Source organism: Syzygium oleosum, unplaced genomic scaffold (assembly GCF_021117445.2).
Source record: "Syzygium oleosum isolate NSW1041296 unplaced genomic scaffold, Sole_v2.1 Sole_v2.11, whole genome shotgun sequence".
Lineage (NCBI taxonomy): Eukaryota > Viridiplantae > Streptophyta > Magnoliopsida > Myrtales > Myrtaceae > Syzygium > Syzygium oleosum.
The window spans coordinates 2,398,452-2,421,640 of record NW_026607495.1 but is presented as its reverse complement, the minus strand read 5'-3'; the positions used below and the strand labels follow the sequence as shown (position 1 = coordinate 2,421,640).

The following is a 23,189-nucleotide window of genomic DNA, read 5'->3' as shown; positions in this document are numbered from 1 at the left end:
AATAATAAAAGATAAGATAAAGAAAGATCAATCCGATTTAAATGGGGTTGACCTATTTGACCAAACCCGCCCAATTACTTAGATGTACTTCTCATTCAAAGGTACATACACTTAATCTTTAAAGATCCAGATTCGTTAAATTTAATCTAAATGTCCTTTATAGTAATATTGTGTACCTTCGATGGGAAACAGCCGCAGCAGCAGCTTGTCCTACCTCCAAGCGCCGTCGTCTTTCTTAAGGTGGTACTTTCACTTCTTCCCGATAGCTTGACATTGCATGTTGATGTTCTTTTTCTTCTTCTTCTTCTTCTTCTTCTTCTTCTTCTTCGTTTTTCGTTCCTTTTTGCTTCTTTATTCTGGACGACGTTTACAGGGCAATGGCTTGTTTTAGAAAAGAAAAAAAGCCAGCAACTTTAAAGGGTGATCACGGAGAACTCGGCTAAAAGATACAATTTACGGGTAGTCTCGTCATTGATCAGATTTAAGTTGGACTGATTGGCCTGATTCCGAAGTACGGTGTTGTGATTGTAGATGAGGGGATGAATGATGGGTTGGATTTAATATTGATAAAGAGTCGAATTTCTAGACTAAAGAAATATAGCTATTCCGAACTTCTGTTGTGAATCAAAGATGTACATCTTAGCTCGATCGATTGCATGTGTCGTTCATTGATGAATGATGGTGCTTTTCGTGCTCCAAGTATCCGGAAGCCGAATGAAGAACAAGACATGGATGCGGTCATTTGCTACATCGACAATCTTCCAGACTCGATTCTCGAACACATCTTGTCTATTGTTCCGATGAAGGATGCTGTCGGAACGTGCGTGCTGTCGAAAAAGTGGCGATCTCTCTGGACCTCTCATCCTAATCTTGAATTATGCGAGTGGCGCTTTTCCAGGAGGGAGCATTTTACCAACTTCACAGAAAGAGTACTTCTCCGAGGCTCCTATCGCATAAAACGGTTTGACCTGAGTTTTAAAGTTTTGGGCGATTCATCGCTTGTTAATTTATGGGTATCTGCTGCTGTAGAACGGAATGTCAAAGAGTGCTTTGTCTCCCTTAAAGATATCCCAGGAAATTTCGTCTTGCCTTGCTGCTTGTTCACTTGCTCAACACTGACTCGCTTGAAGTTATTCATCTCGGGGGCATTGAAACTACCTTCTTGCATTTTCCTTCCGAATCTTAAACTCTTGCTTCTCGTGAGCATCACCTTTGTGGACGAGGGCTCGACCGAGCAGCTGTTATCTAGCCCAGTGCTTGAGGAGTTGACCATCACCAACTGTAATTGGGATAATCTCAAGACACTGACTATTCGTGCACCCATGCTGAAGATCTTGACCATAATCGACAAGGATTTCGGTTATTTGTCACCTCACCCATATAGCTGTCGAGTTTTGATTTATGGAAATAATCTCGAAAGGATGCATTGCAGAAGTCCATTCCTGAATGATTATCAGGTCGATAAGTCATGCTCACTAGTGGAGGCACACATCAGTTTCCATAAATGGCATCTAAGTAAGACTGGACTTGTTGCCTACCGTCTACACAAGCTTCTCAAAGCGATGTGTTCCGTCAAAAAATTGACACTGTCGAGCCTGGCTGTCCAGGTAGGTATCTCTGCTTACCCAGAGAAATCTGGAAGTTCTATCTCCCCTCAATATCAGTTCCAAATGCATTTGGTATTTGTTATTTTGTCTCTCACCCGCTTCCTCGAGATTATTCTTACTAGCAAGCATGTCTGTTTTGTCTACTTTGCAGGTTCTAAGTAGTGTGGATGAGCTCTGCTCGCATCTGCCTGTCTTTCCTAATCTGAAGTTATTGGACTTCGGGCGTTTAGACTTGAAACTTCAAGTGATAATTAAGTTGCTGCATAATGCCCCGCATCTTGAAACGCTTAAATTGAGCGAGGTAACTGGATTTTGAGTAAAAAAGAACATCCTCTCTCGTGGTCTTCTGCCATCGAAACGCGTGATGTCTAAACTGTGCTTCTCTCATTTTGATAATCAGGGTATCGGAGTATATAGTGATGACGAAGATCGTGCAGAATTGGATCCCGCACCGCACTGTTTCGGCTCACACCTTAGGCAGATTGAATTATCTGATGTCTTCCTGTGGGAGCAGATAATTATAATATTTTCATTGACTAATTATTTCGAGCAATACAAGCGTTCATTTTTAAGAAAATATTTTTCAAAACATTCATTTTTACAAAATAAACAGAGCCTACGTTGACAGTCTTTCCTACTAAGCAATACACTTACAATGTTTCTGGTACTCTCTGTAGAAATGTAAACTGTTGGCCCCACAAAGTTAGAATTTGTTGTTTCTATCTCTGCATTAAAAAGTCAGACCGTCTCACTTGCTTGACCTGTTCAGTGTAGGTGCCGGCTATGGACTTGGGTTGAATCAATCTACCTTGTCCCCTCAGTTTAAGCTTCAACCTAGGCATCTCTTCGCGCAATGTTTGCCTTTTATCTGTTGTTAGTGTTGGTTGTTTAAGATGGGTTTGTGCTTGTTTGATTAGTTGTTAGAAGAGTAGTGAATCTTAAACCTGATGAGCAGTTGCCCTAGAGTGTGGTGAATCGCAGTATTGCCAATTGTTCTATCTTTTTTTTTTTTTAGCACTAAACATGGACATATTTTATTAGGAAGAAAAATGAAGCTTGGAAAGATTTAAACTCAAGACATCCTACTCTAATATCATATAAGATTTAGTGAGATCACTATTAACTATTCTAAAAACCTAAGCTGTTAAATAAATTCGTAGTTTAATATTTACTTATTATTACACTCGATTCATCGTCAAATTCGATTAGACAAAAGACTGCTCTGAAGTAGTTAGTGCATTGTTTTAGCTCTTGAGCTCTGTTTTACAGCTTTGGAAAGAGCAAGTGACTCTTTCTCTTTGGAAAGAGGAGACAGTTTCTTTCCTATTCAGAAAACAAAAAGCACAAAAAGAAATGAGAATTTTCTTCTCTGTTCCTCTGTCATCTGTTGTTCGAGGGCAGTTTGCTCCACTGAAGGGCTTCTGGCTCATGGAATGATGCCAAAGTTGTTTCATATTACAGATTCAACACAATGGAGCATCTGTGTATAATGTTGTCATGTTGTGTAAAAAGGAAAAAGCATCGTCTGCTTGGGATCGTTGCAAGAGGTTCAACCATTTAGGGTACACAGACCCAAAGCATACAGATTATTATTCAATTTATGTTGTCCTGAAACAGTTGCCATCACACTGTCGAATATCGAGCGGCACGTGTTTTCAGTCTTTCTCATTCAAGGTCTATGCTTGAATCACCGCTTGTACCTCAAGACACCCAGATACAGACCTCTACACTTCCGTAATCACTCCATTCGAGACAAAAGGGACAATCCAGTTTTCATCTTCAATTGGCCATGCGCTCGAACGACCCCGAACACCCATGTCGCAAAAAAGTTCAAGAAGACGAGAGTTTAGGGTGAACTATGAGTTAGAGAATCATTTAACCAACAGTCCAAGTGTGATGCATGTGACATTACACTGTTAGAAAAGACATTGCAGAATAGGGGCCATAGTATCTGTTGGAGAACGTTGGGCATGACCTGCGGAGGATGCCCAAAGGACAGATTGATACTTGCTGGTTCTGGAGAGTCAGGTGACCATTCCATTACCTTACATTCCACCAAAACTCCAATAACATCAAACGACCCTCCCAATACTCATGCAGTCAACACACTTTCATATTACTTTTCTAATTAAATCTAACTATCTTGATCAATCAATCATTGAGAATGCTGTCGCCGCCGCCGCCGCTCCTGACCACCGAATGCTAGTGCCGTTCTCCACAGCAATAACTACCTCACACCACCGACGGCTCTTGCAAGACCAATGACACATTGTCATGACGGATCAATACCCTAAACCCATGTAATCTTCGTCCACTTAATAGTGTTATTTGATTTTACTTTGGGGAAATTATCCAATCAGTTAGTCATAAACATATTATACGGATGTCAATTCAGTTATATACTTTTTTATTTTATCAATTTAGTCATAAACATTTGCACGAAATCCCAATATAGTCCGGCGATAGCCAATTTTCACCGAAAATTCCCGCCAGTAGGACAGCCGACGATGACTAGACCATCACACGTTAGCTATTTCCAACGAAAATTATACATACATTGAAATTTCGGGCAAAGGGTTAGGACTAGATTGGCAAAATTGAAAAGTTTAAGACTGAATCGACATCCACACAATAAATTTATGACCGATTGGGTAATTTTTTCCGTTCTACTTTTTATTATCTTTTCAAGACGGACTACCTCCATCACCATGTCGACCACCGATGTATCAACCTTTCCAATTTTTCCAACGAGCATCGATGTAACCTGTCTCTCAATTTCCCACCGCAAATTCCATGCAACTAGTACTCCAATGCGAATGTGGAAGGCAATACATTGTGCTGGAAAATTATAGTAGGAAAGTGACAAGAGACCTGGACTTTTGTGTCAAATACACGGTTAGGAGAGAGTTTGGGAACACCAAACACTTTGTCTATTTTCACTTTGGTTTTTAGTGCCAAGTTGTTTTGATTTTGATTTGATGTTGATAAATCCATTTTATGTGCACAAACGGGAATTTCGTGACATCAAAATCAAGTTGTTCCCGTTGTGAATAATTTGATAGAAGTTCACTGTACATTTTTTTTATTTCAGCTTTTGTTATAATATTTAAAAATTAAATCACTCCATCATCTTAATTGTCCTCTCATGAAATGCTTAACTAGGCCAAAGTCCAGTTTATTCGTGAGGAGTATGTTGGACAATTTCTATGTTTAACCACGCCTGTTTCTAATAGCCTAAGGTTGTTTTTAATAATTACAGCTTCCATTTTTGCCATGTTAAATACAAAAAAAAAATATTACATCCAATGAATTGGTTCTCCTTCAAGTTTGTTTCCCAAGAAAATGTTTTCTTGGAGCGCTGAACTATCGTATTGAATCACATGGAACCGATCTGAAGCCGGTTTACGACACCTGATTTGAGATAGCCATCATGTCATAAATGTGCTCAAATCGAATTAAACCTTGTTGGGTCGATGAACTCGAAACGTGATAAAACAATCTACATCACCACGTGTACAAATCGAACCAAACCTCGCGACAAGATGGCATGGAACTCCCGCCCTATGTATCGACAAGCGATTGCTAAGCGTTTCCTGATCGTTCGTCCCAAAAGTAGGAGGCCAAATTCGAAAATATCTCGTGCACTCCCATCAAATTATTCCACACGAGCTGGTGAGCAACTTATTTTCCATCTTGCAAATATCAACATCAAGTCAAAATCAATACAACCTGGTTCGAACAATCAAGTGAAAATAGACAAATGTTGGTGCTCCCGACCCTCTGCTAACCGTGTATTTCACAACAGAGTGCAGAGGTCTCTTGTCACTTTCACTTACATTTTTTTCTCCCATCGATCAATTATTTGAACAAGTTGTAGAAGCTGCATGGAATTTGCGGTGGGGAATTGAGAGGAGGGTTACATCGATCCTCGTGGGTACTTCATCAAAGAGAGGGGAAGCGAGTTTTCCTACGAGGGCTTCCACAATCTATCCGTTTTCTTGCAAGGACGGCAAACTCCACGGATGCGTATCTTATTTTAACGTGTCGGTGCCCACACGCCTCGCACCCCTAATTAGGAGAAAGTTTTTCTTTCCTCACCCCAGAAAAATACCCCATATTTAACGTCTCAGAGTTCAGACGAAACCTTTTGACGCCTTGCTCGGGACCAAGTCTCTTGCCACTTTCGCTTATAATTTTTTCTCCCATCAGCCAACTATTCAAACAAGATGTAGAAGCATGGATGGAATTTGCGGCGTGGAATTGAAAGGGGGCTTTTGAATTGGGAAAAAAAACGAAGAATAGGGTTGGACTTTATTTTATTTATTTATTAAATCTTTTTGGGAATATGAGGCATGTTCTTTTGTATTTTTCTAATAATGATGGCCGATATTATTCTTGGTGGGGCTGGGGAAAGAATCCTGCCAGGAAATTGCATGCTTGTTTCCTTCTCCTCCTTCTCCTCCTTCTCTGCCATCAATCTTGAATCGAATTCAACTCGTGGAGCTCACGGACAACCTACATCGTTAAAGATTGACCCACGTTAAAGAAAAGGAAAATTCGGTGAGATATCGATACCCAAACTATCTTTCTCGTCTCGCCATTCTTCTCAAAATTGTACTAACAACTTAAAAAATGCCTTCAATCATAGTTTAATGGTCATTGAAGATCCGACATGGCAACACGTGTGGACAATGCCGGGTAAGATTTTAAACAGCCATTGTCGACGGAACTGTGACGGTAGGTAATGTTGGGCTGCTGATACAAGTTTAGGGTATTGGCGGAAGTTGAAAGTTCAAGCTTTTTGGTAGGATTTATCTTTGTAAGTCAATTTTTTTTTGCTCCCTTGTTGTTTTGTGTCGATAACAAAGAGGGAACTCAACACTTTCAAGTTTCAAATCTTTTTTTTTTGTAATTTCAGCTGTTGACGTGGAAAAATTCCACAATGACATGCTTCGTTAGAGAGGCCGATGATTTTGGACATGGCGTAAAATGAGTTTGACTCAAAATGCTAATTTGCAAAGATAAATTGGGTACGACACAGGCTTTTTCAAATATTAGGCATGACAACTCCCATAATCTAATTACAGTTTTATCTTCTTAAATCTCAGATTAATTTGCACCGTCAAATTTTGATACGACAACCTCTTTCATACGAACAAACACATCACACATAAATCGAGAAAAACAATAGGACAGAAACATCAAGGTACGAAAGCGACCCACAAAGCATATTCCAAGGATTTCGACAAGAAATATCACCATGGTAAATTCCTAGTCACCACTTCACCAAACACAGCTCGACGCTCCACCGTCCGTCTAGGACTCGGACAATTTACATCGAAACCATCATATTCTCGTCAATTTCGAATTGATTGCATTGTGTTACGTCTCAATAAAACCGCCTTCTTTCTATGTTTTTTTCCTCAAACTTGATAATAAATTCGAAACAATGTTATTGTATCGTGTCAGAAATTGTCAGGTCGGTCTCTCTCTCTCTCTCTCTTTCTTGTCTCTCTTCCCCTAGAGCCTATATAAGCCGTCCGTCCTCCCTTCTCTTCCCTTACACCGACTCACGACTCACTTCCCTAGGAAGAAGGACCACATTCCCTAGAACTCCTTCCTTCCTCGAAACTCTACACTCTTCGTTAGATTCACGCATAGATTTGCAGCTCTCTCTCTCTCTCTCTCTCTCTCTCTCTCTCTCTCCTATCTTGCCAACTTTTCTCCGCCACCCGAGAAGCAATCCCAGCTCCTGTCCATCTTGAAGCAACCGCCACCGAAGTTCTTCGCTCTCCGGGGCTCCCAAGAACAAGCCAAGCTAAGGGAGCTCGTTGGCAGATTCGTTTTCCTTTTCTTGATTTCTCTCTGCTCTGCTCTGCTCTGCTTCTTTAAATTTTCTCGAGTTTGGCAAGCGCACGAAACCAGCGCCCACCATGATCTCTTCAGTGCGGCATGCAGCTTCGCCCTTCGCGTCCTCCGGTTTCTTGACCCAGAGACGCTCGGTTGCCAAGCCTCAGTTTTCGCCGATGCCCATCATTAGAAATGAGCGGCTGAGCCTGAACCATTCGGTCTCTCCCCAGAAACCCGTGTACATCTCCTCAATCGAGACGTTCTCGCCATTGGCGGCGAAACCCCAGAAGCGCAAGGTCGAGTGCAATGCCTACGAAGCTGCCGATAGGCCGCTTGAGATCAACATCGACCTCCCTGATGAGCCGGCCCGGGCTGAGGCCGCTCAGCGGATCAAGATTGGTTTGTACTTTGCGACTTGGTGGGCTCTGAATGTGGTGTTCAATATATACAACAAGAAGGTTCTGAATGCGTTCCCTTATCCGTGGCTCACGTCCACGCTCTCGCTCGCTGCTGGTTCTTTGATGATGCTGATTTCTTGGGCGACTAAAGTCGCCGAGACCCCAAAGGTTGATCTTGAGTTTTGGAAGATGCTATTGCCGGTGAGTTTGTTATCTTTCATTTTTTTGTCGTTCTTTTTTTTTGAATTTTGGGTTGTGTTTGGTTGAAGATCTTCAGTTATAATAATAGTCTGACATCTACTCCAGTTTTTCAAATTCGGACAGTTTCTTAAGAATGCAAGCTGTCAATCTTCCTGTTTCATGCAATTCAATTTCTGGCTACTTTGTTTTGAAAGGATGAATCTTTCGTGAATTTTGCTTCGGCAGAACCAGTTTTCAGTTTTTGATGAATTGTGATCTACTCAAAAGAAAATGCAAATGAAGGTTGCAAATAAAGATTAAAGTTTGGCATCTGAATTATGGTTTCTCTTATGTAGGTAGCTGTGGCTCACACAATTGGGCATGTAGCAGCAACTGTGAGCATGTCAAAAGTTGCAGTGTCCTTCACTCACATCATCAAGAGTGGAGAGCCTGCTTTCAGTGTCTTGGTCTCGAGGTTCTTGTTGGGGGACACATTCCCATTTTCAGTATATTTGTCTCTGTTGCCAATCATTGGAGGATGTGCTCTTGCTGCCGTGACTGAGCTCAATTTCAACATGATTGGTAAGCAAAAATTACCTCAGTTTTGCACTCACCCTGTGCCAATATATGCAACATGTTGAAGATTTGCGCAGGAAAAAAGTGATATTTCAGTTTCCTCGTTGATTGATTATAATCTTGAGTTTCAAATGTCTGTTTTTGTATATTCTAGGATTTATGGGGGCTATGATCTCGAACTTGGCATTTGTGTTTCGAAACATCTTCTCGAAGAAAGGCATGAAGGGGAAGTCGGTTAGCGGGATGAACTATTATGCCTGTCTTTCTATGTTGTCCCTTTTGATCCTCACACCTTTTGCAATTGCCGTGGAAGGCCCTCAGATGTGGGCTGCTGGTTGGCAACAGGCCGTCTCACAGATTGGACCCAATTTTGTCTGGTAAGCACAAAATCTTGAATATCTGTTGTTGACAGATCTTATTGATTGATATTAACCGTGCTTGGATCTGTTGTATGTCAAGGCGTTTGGCATGATGAGAAGAAAACTCTTTGGTTATTCTTACATTGTTATTGATGAACAGGAGTTTCTGGTCAAGTTACATTTTCTCAATGTTGCGTTTTTTATTTTCCCTGGTAAATAGGGCAAATCTAGAGTAAACGGTCAATGTTTTATCCCCAAAATGCAGATGCAATTCTCTGTTTAATGGCTTACTATTTCATTTTCTTTGAAGGGAGTTATCTATTATGCTTGGAGTCTGAAAGAATGCAGTAGTTTATGCTTATTAGTTGATGGAAAGAAAAAATACTTTCAAATATTTAAATGTTGATAGATTGTCAGACTTTTTAATTTTCAATGCAGAATTTTCTTTTATTCATGGTCTAGTTGGTTTAAATGGGAAATCTTTCTCGAGCTTATGGTTGTCCGTTTTGCGCTGAAGGTATTGGAGCCATTGTTCTGTTTTAATTGGTCTTTGCTAGTTTGGAAGGAGTTTCTTGTGTAGTGACAGAATGTGTGGGACCTTTTCCTCGTTTATATTTTGAAGTCTTTTGTTTGGTGATTTCAAAATTGGTGTGTGCTTCCTTTTTAGTTTGGTCAACCCCGAATATCTTACAAAACAACAATTAGAAATGTCCCTTTCTTGAATATTTGAGATTAAACGCAATTACTTTCATTACTAATGTCCCGCTAACCAAAAATTTATGTGGCTCTGGACTTTCTCAGGTGGGTCGTGGCCCAAAGTGTCTTCTACCACTTGTATAACCAAGTTTCATATATGTCCCTCGATCAAATCTCTCCCTTGACCTTTAGCATCGGTAACACGATGAAGCGGATTTCCGTGATCGTTTCGTCCATCATTATCTTCCATACGCCTGTCCAGCCTATCAATGCCCTTGGAGCTGCCATTGCGATACTGGGGACCTTCCTCTACTCTCAGGTACATTATCTCTCCCCAATCCGTCCATTGTAAATCAATCTCTATACTGGCTGAAGATCTTATCATGTGATATTGATGATACTCTTTGATACTATGTGGAGAAAAGATTGTGCATTTGCGTGCATTGTTGCTCTGTCTTTTGCAACTTCGATGCATGCTGACAAAATGTCTTCATTCTTCATTGTGTCCTTGCGATCTACTTTAGGGCCACAAATGCTTTGGCCTGAAAGCAGAATATCATTTCAACTTATTTTGTTTCTCGAGGAGGACCATTTTTCTTGGCTTTTTCTACAGTGTTCCATTTCGGAGGGTAAAATCTTGAGCATAGTAGACTTTGTTTCGGTATCTTTAAGCATGAAAAGCGTTTTTATCTTTGTCTAAATGTTTAAGTGGTACTTTTAAATTGGTTGAATAAAGATTGGTGTTTGTCAGTAGGCGCTAATTCTGCAGCTTGCTTGACAATTCTCGATAATTATAGAGCTGCTTGGCCTTTTCCGAGTATATAGTCTTAATATGCAATTTGTGAAACAATCAAACCTCTTTAAGTTGTTCACATGGCTGATGATATATCATCTCCATCTATGACCAGGCTAAGCAATGAAGGGGTGCAGAGAGACTTCGCAGTTACCACTCAGTATAGACTGAGAAAACTACCGAGAGCAAAGGTGAAATCATACAAGTTGGAAGAGTTAGCAGCTACTGATGGATTTGACCATCATCTGAGAGTTACTGACTTGTGCCACTCCGATAACCAAGCATGCCCTCCTAATGTGTCGAAATATCGTCCGCGATCTTGTCTTAGTAGATAATTAGCCAGAGAAAATAGTTTCCATTTCCATGTCTTTAAGAGCTGTACAGCTATGAGTGAAATAAAGTGTACGCGGATGTCGATTCCCAGTATGAAATTAGTATGATCGGTTTATGTCCTCAACTTCATGATCTCTCAATCACCTTTTGTGCATCTTCTGTTCAAGATACTCCCTTTTCTTCTTCCTTGTTCTAGAGGCTAAATGGTGCTCATGAATAGGCTATGCATTTATGCATTCTCCAAAGAAATGAAAGGAGAGATTGTGAAGATCTCTATGTTGATTCTACAGTGACTCTCAATGTGGGATGGACCTGGCTGTGGTGTCAAATTCCATTGTGCTATCTTGGGCCCAAAGGGCTTTGAATGCTTTGCATCCTGGGGTCTATGTATTACTTTCTCAACCATTCATAAATACTATTGGGCAGCAAGAAATCCAGCAGAAGTAGGGGTGATTATTCGGTTTGGATCATGAGATAATGGTACAAATGAAAGAGTAAAACCAGTTTTGCTGGTTCGAATCTTATTGATCTTTTGATTGAAACAAGGGCAATGGGTAAATGCTTCAAGGATTACAATACTTCCTTATTAAATTACCGGGAAAATGATACAAAAATGGTACAAATGGTCATCGAACTTTGGCCTAATGTGCAATATCGTCCTTGAACTTTTAATTTGTTCAATATGATTTCAGAACTTCGGCCCAATATGTAATGTCGTCCCTGAACTTTTAATTTGTTGGTCCATAAACTTTTAGTACATATTCAATTTGGTCTCTGGACTAAATAATCCGATAACTAGATTGAATCTAGGAATATAATAACCCAAGGACTAAATTAAACATTTACCAGAAGTTTAGAAATCACAGTAAATAAATTAAAATTTTAGGGAGGATATTGCATATTGAGCTAAAGTTTAAAGACTACGTAAAACAAATTAAAAGTTTAGGGACGACATTGCAAAGTGAAGCAAAGTTTAAGAATTATTTGTGTAATTATCCCCATCTTTTTTTAAATTTCTTAGATGAAGGCTTCTTCAAAAGGTACCATCATTAGGCCCATTTGAATGATCCTCAATTCAAAGGACCATATAATGATCCTCACTTCCCCATCTATTAAAACAATTTAAAATCCGACAAGATCAAGATAAATGTGCAGAAAAGGGCCAGATTTCCCAATAATTAACGTCGAGTGATGCACTAACAATAGTAGATACCACGAATGCAGTGGGTCGCACAAAACCCCACTTTTTATCAATGTTCCAAGTCAAATTCATTAGTTAGAAACGAGCCAATAATATATTGAGCAAGCTTATTACACTCGAAATATTTAATCTTCGAGTCAAAAAGAGTTGTATAATAAATGCCAATGACCTCGGGACTTAGGCTCTCGCCTATGATTCGACAAAAATTTATAATTATTCGGAGCGCGGTTAGCCCAATGTTTCGAACTCTTGTTCGTCTTCCTTAAGAACACGAGTTCAAATCCTGAACATAGGCCTCCTCTTGCCGTTCGCTCTTGCCGATGCTCTCACCGCCCTTATCCTCAAGTCCGAACCGAGGAGCGGAACGAAGTTTCTGAGGGGACTTACTCATCCTCGTGCGGAGCGAGTTGCAGTTTGCTAGCACATTTTCTGGGGGAAAGCATGGTTAGTCGACTTATAAAAGGGCACAAGTTCGAACCGTGGGAGGGGAATGAAGATTTTGAAGGGGACTTGTTCACCACCCTCACGCGGAAGGAGTCGCGGTCCGCGACCGCACATTATGAGGATGCATAACGAGCTTGCCAACCTCGAGTAGGTATAGCTCGAGAGTCGTTAACGATGATTGCCCCTACCCGTTCTTTTTGCTCAACGCCAAGCAATATCTATTGCCCTTGCTTTAAGCAATCGCTCAACGCGAGTGCAGACAAGATCCAGATGGAATCCGAAAGACAAGTGGACTTAAAATATTGTTTTCTGCACCACCACGTGAACCACTTTGAAATGGCGTCTCTGTCGGAACGAGCACAGCCACGAGCATACGTTCTTCGTGAAAGGATACTACATGCATACGTATGAGTGTGTATATATAAGAATACTACATGCATACGTATGTATATATACATATATATATCAAGAAATCATTCCAGAAATGTGAAGCTCAATATTCCCGTGGTGACCTTGCTGATGGAAATTTATTTTTATTCTTTTGGTATATAAAAGAAAGAAAAATGGATGGGGATAGACAACTTACCTGCTAAAATAACTCATCTTAGAACCAATAATGCTAGAATCATTGCACATTCCCCACTAAATTATTATTTAAGCGTTCGGTGATCATTATACATCATGTGTCTCAATCATGACGATTAGCTATCTCTCTCTTTTCTCTCTCAAAAAGTGATTCTCTCATGCCCCATATATTATATGGGTGGGTGTGACAGAACGCTTTGCATTGATCTGAAAGCACAGGAGGGAGCTTCAAAGTGAAGTGGCCATGGAGGTTTCTCAGGTCAAGAAAGCCATCTTCTTCTTCTTCTTCTTCTTCTTCCAAATCTTCCTGGCTCCACTCTGCACTTGCTCTAACTCGCTCATGACCTCGGATGACCCATCGTCACTGGCCCGCAACTTCCTCTTTGGCACAGCCTCTTCTTCTTACCAGGTATTCATTGACTCATCTCTTGTACTCTCTGCTTATATGTGTTTAATGATGTTTCCTCTGCTTAGCTTCCTTTCTTCTTTTGACCCACTTGGTTTGGTAGTTTGAAGGAGCTTACAGGAGCGATGGAAAAGGTCCTAGCAACTGGGATGTTTTTGCTCATGAACCAGGTGAAGTAGCTTTCTTTCTAAATGCTCGAGTACATCAAACTGCGTAAATTACTCATCAAGAAAGGGGCAGGTAGGGCAAAAAAAAAGAAAGAAAAAAGAAAAAAGAAGGGCATCTGTTCTTCCCCATTATGACCATTCATGGTCCACAGTTTAGTTGCATAGAAAGCATCTTGTATGGGACTTTTTGGGCACAACTTGGTTTTTAAATTAGCGGAATATTAGTTCTGATATCGAGGAGGGTCAATCGGCATTAGCGAACCCCTATGAGCTTTATCATAAAGGTTTCACTCCTGCTACAGAATATTCGGTTTGAGTCATAATAACTCTATCAACGAAATGTTTCGATAAGAAATTATATTATAAAGTGAGATGTTTTATCTTTCTTGGGAGAAATAGCACGGGACAGTTTCACCATATGCTACAAAGTTCGACGAAGATATGCCTCAATTTATAGTCCTTGAGAAGTTAAAACGGAAGATAGCTTTCAAAATTTGGCTAAATTGAGCAGACGATTTCCCTACGAATTCTGAAGTAAGATTTTGCATGTCAAGCTCATGAAGAGACATGCTTCGCGTGACCTAATGAAGCAATATAAGCATGGTTGATTGGGAACGAGGTTATTTTGTTTATTTCACTAGAAAGCATCTCATGCTGTCAATTCACTAGATTCCCAGCTGATTCTGTGAGCAAAAAGACAAATCAATCAATAATTCAGAATGCTTGGATTCGCAGGCAACATAATCGATGGAAGTAATGGCGACATTGCCGTGGATCACTATCATCGTTATCTGGTAATCATTGTTTAATGCTTTGGTTGAGATAAGCATGTTCTGTGCATCAGTTCAGAAAGGGGAAGAATAAAGCAGCACCAAAATCACATATCAAGTTACTCTAATCGATATGACTTCATGTTCTTGTAGCTTTGTGGAGAGAATAAAGACCTCATTGTAGGGCTAGAATCAATAACCCGAGCTAGGTTCTCAATTTGCTTTTGTAAAAAATAAAATTGGCTGAATAATCTAAGCAGCATGATTATCTGGCCAGGGCTTATTGAAGCGGCCGAACTGCGCATGTGACTAGTGAATACAAATCAATACGAAAGAATAGCCATTTCCACCGACCCCGGCGACGGTACCCTGGCACATCCTCTAGGGACCTGGGTCCAACCACTGAGGACCTGGGTGCCAGGATCCGGTCTTAAGGTTTAAAGGACTCGAGAAGTTGGCTGTCGGGACCTTAGGTCTAACTAGTGGGAACTCCGGTTCCAAGGACCAAAACTAGTACAATTTCAATGTCTCTTTCACTGCATAAGCAAGTCGAAAGTTCAATCCAATCGCCATAAAAGTTTGGGTGCACTTGGAATTTTGAGATGAAGCAAAGTTTAAAAAAGAGATGACTCCTATTGTTAATTAACTAAATTGACAAGTCATTTACCTACAGTCAGATTTAATTAAAGAATGACAAATGAAAAACAGGAAGACATAAGGCTAATGGAGTCACTCGGAGTGAACAGCTATCGTTTCTCAATCTCATGGGCAAGAATTCTCCCCAGTAAGTCCCTCTTTTTCTTCCTTCTCATTCCCCTTTTCACTGAGATTTCATTTGAAATTCAATCGTGTTGAAGGCCTCTTAGTAGGAAAATTCTAACCTCAACCGATAATTGTAAACAGAGGGAAGATTTGCAGAAGTAAACATGGCAGGAATACACTACTATAACAGACTCATCAACAGTCTCCTTCAAAGGGGTACACTTCCTTTCTTCACATCAATCACACAGAAAACCAATTGACGATAATCTTCATCATCTGCAAATAACAATCTTCTTCTTTAATGTTACAGGAATACAACCCTTCGTAACATTGACTCACTTTGACATACCACAAGAACTCGAGGATAGATACGGAGGTTGGCTCAGTCCAAAATCACAGTATGTGACTCTAACGTACATCAAGCTCCGTGAATAACAATGAAAAAGAATATGGAAATTTTTTAAAAGGAAATTTCTTCAGAAACTAGAGTGAAACCGCTTGTTCTTTTTCTTTTCGTAGGGAGGATTTTGGATATTTTGCAGATATTTGCTTTGAGTACTTTGGAGACCGAGTAAAGTATTGGGTCACCTTCAATGAGCCTAACATCCAAGCAACATTGGCATACCGCTGGGGTGAATTTCCACCTGCCCGCTGCTCTGCTCCATTTGGAAACTGCACTCTTGGAGATTCGGAGACAGAGCCTTTCATAGTAGCCCATAACATGATCTTATCGCATGCAACTGCAGTCAACATTTACAGGACGAAATATCAGGTATCAGTGCCGATATAAGACTTTCAACATGCAAGGAGCAATTTAATCTAAGAAGGCAATGAATACTAATGAGTTGTCCAACACTTTCAGGATACCTTGTTTCCTATTCTTAAACTACAAGATTTCACAACTGGGAAAAGGAAATGCTTTGTACCGCAAAATCAGAAAACAAAAAGGGAATAAACTAATGAAGTGATAGAAGTTTATATCAAGTAGGATGAAAATAAGGATTTAACAAAGCAAAATGAAATTGCAGAAGGAACAAGGTGGCATCATTGGGATTGTCATACATGCCGCATGGTTCGAGCCCATCAGCAACTCTTTGGCAGACAAGTTAGCTGCAGAGAGAGCTATATCTTTCTTCATGAGCTGGTAAGCACATCATATTGAACCTAAGATCATCTTCAACGCAGCACGTAACCACTATACTATCTTGGAAAGTGTGATTAAGCTAGTTTATTATGCTTTCCATAGGTTTTTGGACCCAATAATATTTGGGAAATATCCTGCAGAGATGATCGAAATTCTGGGATCCATTTTACCCGAATTTTCAAGAAGCGACCAGCAGAAACTGAAGAGTGGATTAGACTTTATCGGCGTCAATCACTACACGAGTTACTATGTGCAGGACTGCATTTTATCTATTTGTGAACCAGGTAAAGGAATCACCAAGACAGAAGGTTACTACAAACAAAGCTCAAAAAAGAACGGCGTACCAATAGGACAACCTGTAAGTGACGTTGGGATCATATAAATGACTCATTTAGCAAAGAAGACCATATTAATGATAACTCATCGAACAATTTCTGAAGTTTTTTCAATTGGCAGACTGACCTGGAGTGGTTAAATGTCTACCCCCAAGGAATGGAGAATATGGTAACGTATGTCAGGGAGAGGTATAACAACACCCCAATGTTTATCACAGAAAATGGTAAAGAGGAACCACAAAGCTAAGACAGTTCAATGGACAATATTCTGGCACAGTCCTGTCATGAGTGAAAAGTTTTTCCCTTCTTCAGGTTATGGTGAAAAGGATGACCTCAAACTCACGGACGAAAAGCCCCTGGAAGATCTGAAAAGAGTAGAGTACATGGCCGGCCATTTAAGCGCTCTCCTTTCAGCAGTGAGGTAAGACAGTTCCCATGATAGGAAAATACAAAATTATCATAGCGGTGAGCACTTGATACATTAAAATTTCATTTCTACAATCCAAAGTTCTTTTCTTCCTCTCAAACAGGAAAGGAGCAGATGTGAGGGGTTATTTCGCATGGTCCTTGCTCGACAATTTTGAATGGCGATTTGGATATACAGAGAGGTTTGGACTTCATCATGTCGACTTCACCACATTGAAGAGAACTCCTAAACTGTCAGCAAGTTGGTATAAGCGGTTCATTGCTGAACACAATATCAGAACCATAATACATCCAGACCATCCAAATCTCCAGCAGATTTATTGACTAGCTTAATGTCTGCTGCTGAGTTACAGTTCCCGGCTCAAGAACCAAGAAAAAAAAAGAACCACTATAATGTCTTATCTATAGCATGCTATCTCGGCAAAAGGAAAGCCTTCCTATTTTATTTTCATTTAGTGGCCTGCTCACAGAAATGTACCCAAAATACTTACTGAATGTACTGCATGTTTAGATTACATCAATGGAGTAACTTATCTTCACATGCAACAGCTGACCATGCTTTATAAAGTTTAAACTCAAATTCACATGCAACATTTTAGTAAGGCTCCCATAGACTCACTTTGAATTTCGAGAAGTACATTAACTGTTGGAAGCCGAAATATGAAAAAGAAACGATAAGGAGTTGACATTAGAGTAACTAGCTGAAGAGTAAAAGGACTAATTTGGCAAAAGGAAACAAAGTTAGGGTACAAGACCCTTGAGGCTGTATTTCTGTTTTCATCTTTGCATAAGATAGTTAAAGAATAGCACTGTCTTCCGCAAAAATGGACAAAGAAATACAGCCTCAAGATTCTTGTACCCCTAATTTTGTCTCCTTTTGCCATATTTGTCCTTTTAAACACCAGCTAATTAAAGAATAGCACTGTCTTTTGCCATATCTGTCAACAATAAAAGAATACACCAATGGGGTTTGACCTAGTGGCCACACGTCCTACTTGGGACGGGGGAGGTGGGGAGTTCGAATCTCCACCTTCTCAGGGGGGCCAGGGGTGGAAACGTTTAGTTTCAGATATGGGTTTCGACTCTCACGCTCTGCAAAGAGACAGGGCAGAAGTCTGAGAATGAGTTGAGAGTTAAAGTATAACAGACCAAAACAAAAAACTATAAAAAATAGCATGAAGAAAAAATTGTGGCGAGTCAATTCACTTTCCAATTCTTCTTTCTATAATGCTAAATTCATCAGTTAAAGATTGGATTTTCTCCAACTCCCCCACAACCCACGCCAATAATAATAATAATAATAATTTTGCAAAAGCTAGCACTACAAGTCAAACAGTCAATCATGATTGTTGCAGTTGAAATCAATGTTGCAAGAAAAAAGGGGTTTTGAAAACTAATATAAGTACACGAGCCAATATGCTTATGTAAAATGCACTTTTTTTTCTTTTTATAATGCATAAGGGCCCAGAAAAAACAAAAGAATTACGTCATTACATGCACAATAGTACTGATCTAAGGAGTATAAGCATTTTAACTGATTCTTACTAAGAAGTAGCAGTGAGAAGCTATCTTTGTCGCCACCAGGGATCTCTAGCCTCATAAACATGCTCCCCATCATCCCATGAAATTTGGCACGCTTGAAGACCGATCGCTAAAGTTGGCTCCTTCCCATGCTGCGCAACCCACTCTGCTATAGCAACTGCCTTGTCGTCCTCACTAGCATATACTTTCTTAAATTTGCCAAATGGGTTGATACCAGGATTAGCCATCTCTGCAATTGCAGCAGGCATGTACGCAGAATCACCCACAATTGGTGCACCACAGGCAGCCAACTGGGCACGAATCTGCATCATAAGCCTTCCAATCTTAGGTTTGAATTCTGCTAAGAGCCTAAAACCGAATTATCCTCGGATTACGCTCTAGATAGATCAATACTGGTTCAACATTTGAAGTATGTGTTTTCACTTGTAATAAGTAATTCTTCAAAGTGCATATAATCAATATGAATGCAAGGACCCTAGGGGGTGAAGCAAAAATGATCATTCTGGCTACCGCATGTCAAGGAGACAGCAAGAACCTGATGAGTACGACCAGTCAGGAGGTTAATTTTGCATTCGAAGGCAACATCCTTCTTGGTCCACCCACAGTCTTCAACAGAATACTCAGCTTCAACAACAGAGTCCGGCCAGGCAACTTCCTTGCATTCCATGACCTCAAGTTGGCAGAGATACCATCCTTTCGTGAACTCTGGATGCCAAGATATTTTAAGTAACAATATCATCAAAGGTTCCCAAAAGGGCACAGATATAGCAAACAGGCAAAGCCAGCAGGCTCCATACCTGTTGCTTTCTGAGAAACAGCAGGGAAAAAAAACATAGAGACAAAAAACACCAATAAAGAAGTCCATGTATTGCCCATGCATGCAAACTAAGCATCATGATTAGCTTCCTACAACCATTTTTGAGGAATATAAGGAAAGCTGCTTCACGTTGTTATTCTATACCTCCAGCAAAGGAAATATTGCAGATGCAATGAATAAGAGTGACAATCTAACTGAGATGGGAAATTGGAAATCAAGCACCAAAAGTCTATGTACAGTTCATCTATTGTTTGATCAATCCATTTGCTTCAAATGATACCATCTTCTACTACTTCTCACTTCGCTTTAGATTGACAAAACAGTAAAAATTTGAATCCCCTGCCCAAACATGGTAGAAGCATGCTAATATGTCTTGTTAGGTTACAAACACCAAAGACTATTACCTTCAGAAACAAGTCTTGGAGCCATGTTGACTGGGCGCATGTAGTGTGTAATTATTCCAAGGGGCATAGGTGCAACAGCAAGAGCAAGATAAAGCTTCTTCACCTTTTTTTCCTGGCAACAAACCATTTAAGAATAAACATTCAAAAGGTAGGGACTGACCTGAACCTTTACATTAGGGGGAAAACCCATTACAAGAAAAATCTGGAACTAAATACTGTCAACTTACTCTGATTTTACCATGAAAAACCGAGCAGTACTCCTTTGTCCTGGCTAACACAACACTGCAATTGATTTAAAGCAACTGCTCACTATCAACAATATTTATTATGAGAAAATTTAGCACCAGCAAAATGCCAGACAGAAATTGCCAACTTACCATCCTTCTGAGCAATTATCAATCTGATGAGTAGTTTTAAGCGGTTCTACTAGTCCTAAAGCACGAGTCGCAAAAGTTGCACAAGTCTCTTCAATGTTATCCGTGGTTCCTCCAACCTATCCATGTAAAGAAAATAGAAGATGCAGCTGAAGGAAAATTCAGGAAAAGAACACAAAACAATCAAATAATGATGGTAACTAAGATGGAAAACTTTCCCTTCAAATGAAAAGAAACAGTTCAATTAAGCTTTGAGTTACGACATTAAGCCACAAACTTAAGTTCATAAATGCAATACAGAACTATGTCATGTAAGTCTAATGCCCAGACAAGTCAGCCAATCTATCATTTTGCTCTAACCAGTAAATTCAACTTCGTGAGCTACACACGCCCCTTATCCAAACACAGGTCCATGTAAATGCAAGAAAACCAAATCAAAAGCTGATTTCAATTGTTGCCACCTTGAGTTAAATTCAAAATGACTCATTACTCATTTCACTTACCAACACTCAAAAACACTAACCATCAACAGCCTAATTAAGGTACAAAGAACTTATGCTCTATGTTCCAAATTTTATGAACATGTAGCATCCTCAAAAGCTAAGCAATAGTTTGGTTTCTCCAATTTCAAATTTCTTTTTGGCCATAAGTCCATTCCCAATTAAAGAAAAAATCTGGTTGATGCTATATTCATCCAGTGGAAATAAAGCAAACAGCAGATACTAGTATAAAAGCTCAAGCTTCTGCAGAAAAGGGCTTCCATTTCTGCAGACAGATCATGTGACCTACAAGCACATGGTCATCAATGTCACTAGTCGTTCAGAACTCTCATATATCTAAAGACCCAAGTTACATAAAACATGTGTCGATGGTCTCAAATATCAGACAGAGAAGTAAAGGCTGAAAGATTTGTTCCGAGTGGAGAGTAAATGGCTATGAAATAGGACAACAGAAACAGAGAACAAGAATAGAAAGGTTGCATATTGAATGAAGCCATCTCACATTCTCATCTACTAGATTTCTTTCATAAATCTTACATATTAAAGCTAGGTAACACCACAAGCCCAAACTCCAAAACAAGAACATGGCCCCAATACTCCTCGGTTTGTGAATCCAGAATTATGTGTTGATAGCAGATCAAAGAAATCTTGAAGATACTTTATGAAAGATAGCTTACAGATGTACCGGCAGGTTTGTCCAAAACTACATAGGATTCAGCTACAGCAATGATTCTTGATTTCCAATCAATCTCATAGCACCTGATCAAAGTTCAAGTGTCACAAAGTTACCTAACTGGAAATATAGGTATCAGAAGCACAATCATCATTGATGAGTAACCTCGGAAAACGCTTAGGGTGAACATGAACTCTCAAGTATGTTCCTGCTTCAACAAACTGCCCAGGGTCACTTATTCGGAGTGTCTTCTGTGCTTCTCTTACAGTCTTCCCTTTGATAGATGCTCTCTTTCTCAAAACCGATGGCTTTGTAACTTCCTTAAATACTCTGATCTGCTCTGGAGTAGCAGTTGGTGGAGGTTGTGGGCAAACAAGTGCATAATGTACAGCTCCAAAGTGGATAAGATCTGCAACAAACCTTTCAAAGAATGAAATTTCCTATTTAACACCCCACTCTGTTTCACATGTAGTATGCCATTAACCGGATACAAAAAGCAAGGAATAAAGACTCACAATGGAGGAAGATCCAGAGCTTTACAGATAAAATCTAAAGCAGGTCCTTCTCTTTCTTCAGGTACAACCAAGTGTTCGACTCTTAGAGGACTACTATGTGAGGGGCAAGGTAATAACCGATTATACTCCTGCAAGCTGAAAAAGATTAATCCTCAGCAATAGTTGAAAGATGTCACCAGACAACAATAGATTGGAAAACGTTTTCCACTAGACCAAGTATCAAATGAGTTGGGTTTCAAATTTTCTCAGCACATGGTATGCCAAGCTACTTGAAAGATTGAATCAGATATTAGTTAATAACGACCAGGCTTTTTGAGTTTCACCTTCTTGTTTTCCCCCTTAATTACTCTATGCAGCGTAAATGCCCAAGAATGCTCAAAGCATCAAGACTGGTCATGTTACCCGAAACAACTCCCCAGTAATCAAAGAATACTAGGCATCAACAACCATGTGATTTACAAGATGACAGAGTGATAGACCATATAGTGGTCACCCGATGGTCATCCGGGACCCAAAATATGCAGCTTATAGAACCATGTGTTTCAGCTTATCCAGCGGCTGAAAGTGATTGCCAGAGATTGGAACTACTCTTCACACAGTTTTATCACTAGGTACAGGCCAAATTGTCAATGAAGCAATTCAATTCAAGCATGTAATAAACACTAGAAGGTAACTCCACAGCATTCATACTCCAAACAAACCTCCTTTCAGACATAACGTCAAACAGAAACAAAAGGCTTTTCTCCGCCCATTTAAAGCGGCGAACAGGACACCAAGTTGAAGCAACAAATAAACGAGAGTTTCGACAAGTACCCATTAACTGAATCAGGCGAAGAAGCGCGGGCAACGTCCGGTTTAGAGAAATCACGTCCGAAAGCTGTGGTCTTTACAGTTCTTGAACGCAAAGAAGCTGCAAAGAGGCGCGCTGGCGACGATGCTGGGTTCGGCAAGAAGGCAACAGGTCGACCGTAGCTTCTGCAGTTCATTAGTAACAAGCCATTGGTGAACCTGGAAGCAAGAGTGGGAGCTCTCATTCTCGCATTCCCGCAGTTTCTGAAGTGGGACGCTGGCGGTGTTTTGAGTTTTGGAGGAGAGAGAAGGGTTTTAGGATAAGTTCATCGTCGTGATAATTATACGAACAGTCCTTAACTTTGATCTAATATCTAACGTAATCTCTGAATTTTTTATTTATTCATTATAATCGTTAAATTTTAATTTAATATTTAATATGGACCCTGAACTTGGTATATGGTCAATATAATTCCTAAATTATATGAAAATATTCAATATAGTCTTTGAACTTGAATTTAATAAAAGGATTACATTGAACAT

At 39.9% G+C, this 23,189-nt stretch overlaps 4 protein-coding genes across 7 annotated transcripts; 3 read left to right on the top strand and 1 right to left on the bottom strand.

The window, feature by feature from the left end:
• The first annotated feature begins 671 nt into the window (after positions 1-671).
• On the top strand, positions 672-3,044 carry LOC115688074 (F-box/LRR-repeat protein At3g26922-like). Its single transcript, XM_030613807.1, has 4 exons — positions 672-1,607; positions 1,759-1,908; positions 2,008-2,103; positions 2,877-3,044. Exons 1-4 carry the CDS (start codon positions 672-674, stop codon positions 3,042-3,044), a joined length of 1,350 nt encoding a protein of 449 aa, XP_030469667.1.
• A 4,101-nt stretch (positions 3,045-7,145) lies between these two features.
• LOC115688044 (glucose-6-phosphate/phosphate translocator 2, chloroplastic) lies at positions 7,146-10,932 on the top strand. 3 transcript variants are annotated; one of them, XM_056315821.1, is made up of 5 exons: positions 7,146-8,056; positions 8,392-8,617; positions 8,766-8,988; positions 9,772-9,985; positions 10,191-10,414. In XM_056315821.1, exons 1-5 carry the CDS (start codon positions 7,541-7,543, stop codon positions 10,305-10,307), a joined length of 1,296 nt encoding a protein of 431 aa, XP_056171796.1. In that variant the 5' UTR covers positions 7,146-7,540; the 3' UTR covers positions 10,308-10,414. The 3 variants fall into 3 exon arrangements, with proteins under 3 accessions (XP_056171796.1, XP_056171797.1, XP_056171798.1); XM_056315822.1 differs by having other exon boundaries at positions 7,155-8,060; positions 8,396-8,617; XM_056315823.1 differs by lacking the exon at positions 10,191-10,414 and adding an exon at positions 10,575-10,932 and having other exon boundaries at positions 7,161-8,060; positions 8,396-8,617.
• Positions 10,933-13,189: 2,257 nt separating this feature from the next.
• LOC115688041 (beta-glucosidase 46-like) lies at positions 13,190-17,571 on the top strand. Of its 2 annotated transcripts, none has more exons than XR_008817430.1 (12): positions 13,190-13,431; positions 13,532-13,598; positions 14,331-14,389; positions 15,074-15,149; positions 15,269-15,343; positions 15,438-15,525; positions 15,647-15,899; positions 16,156-16,271; positions 16,374-16,629; positions 16,728-16,795; positions 16,919-17,027; positions 17,137-17,177. XR_008817430.1 is itself a non-coding variant. In XM_030613770.2 (12 exons), the coding sequence occupies exons 1-12, from the start codon at positions 13,267-13,269 to the stop codon at positions 17,354-17,356; spliced, it is 1,587 nt and encodes a 528-aa protein (XP_030469630.1). In that variant the 5' UTR covers positions 13,194-13,266; the 3' UTR covers positions 17,357-17,571. The 2 variants fall into 2 exon arrangements, 1 of the variants encoding a protein (XP_030469630.1); XM_030613770.2 differs by having other exon boundaries at positions 13,194-13,431; positions 16,728-16,830; positions 17,137-17,571.
• On the bottom strand, positions 15,277-22,967 carry LOC115688043 (RNA pseudouridine synthase 6, chloroplastic). The gene is made up of 10 exons (XM_030613771.2): positions 22,671-22,967; positions 21,858-21,992; positions 21,508-21,762; positions 21,347-21,428; positions 20,173-20,288; positions 20,023-20,077; positions 19,796-19,907; positions 19,110-19,279; positions 18,578-18,876; positions 15,277-15,867 (listed from the first exon to the last, which is right to left on the bottom strand). The coding sequence occupies exons 1-9, from the start codon at positions 22,889-22,891 to the stop codon at positions 18,598-18,600; spliced, it is 1,425 nt and encodes a 474-aa protein (XP_030469631.1). The 5' UTR covers positions 22,892-22,967; the 3' UTR covers positions 15,277-15,867; positions 18,578-18,597.
• Between the last annotated feature and the right edge of the window lie 222 nt (positions 22,968-23,189).

Coding starts and splice junctions, on each gene's coding strand:
- LOC115688044 (XM_056315821.1), top strand. CDS start 7,541: ATGATCTCTTCAGTGCGGCATGCAGCTTCGCCCTTCGCGTCCTCCGGT. Junction 8,057..8,391: donor TTTGGAAGATGCTATTGCCG/GTGAGTTTGTTA, acceptor TCTCTTATGTAG/GTAGCTGTGGCTCACACAAT. Junction 8,618..8,765: donor GCTCAATTTCAACATGATTG/GTAAGCAAAAAT, acceptor TGTATATTCTAG/GATTTATGGGGGCTATGATC.
- LOC115688043 (XM_030613771.2), bottom strand. CDS start 22,891: ATGAGAGCTCCCACTCTTGCTTCCAGGTTCACCAATGGCTTGTTACTA. Junction 21,993..22,670: donor TCGCCTGATTCAGTTAATGG/GTACTTGTCGAA, acceptor AATCTTTTTCAG/CTTGCAGGAGTATAATCGGT. Junction 21,429..21,507: donor CACCCTAAGCGTTTTCCGAG/GTTACTCATCAA, acceptor AACTTTGATCAG/GTGCTATGAGATTGATTGGA.
- LOC115688074 (XM_030613807.1), top strand. CDS start 672: ATGAATGATGGTGCTTTTCGTGCTCCAAGTATCCGGAAGCCGAATGAA. Junction 1,608..1,758: donor TGTCGAGCCTGGCTGTCCAG/GTAGGTATCTCT, acceptor TCTACTTTGCAG/GTTCTAAGTAGTGTGGATGA. Junction 2,104..2,876: donor GGCAGATTGAATTATCTGAT/GTCTTCCTGTGG, acceptor TCTGTTTTACAG/CTTTGGAAAGAGCAAGTGAC.
- LOC115688041 (XM_030613770.2), top strand. CDS start 13,267: ATGGAGGTTTCTCAGGTCAAGAAAGCCATCTTCTTCTTCTTCTTCTTC. Junction 15,344..15,437: donor CAACAGTCTCCTTCAAAGGG/GTACACTTCCTT, acceptor TTAATGTTACAG/GAATACAACCCTTCGTAACA. Junction 16,272..16,373: donor ATATCTTTCTTCATGAGCTG/GTAAGCACATCA, acceptor TGCTTTCCATAG/GTTTTTGGACCCAATAATAT.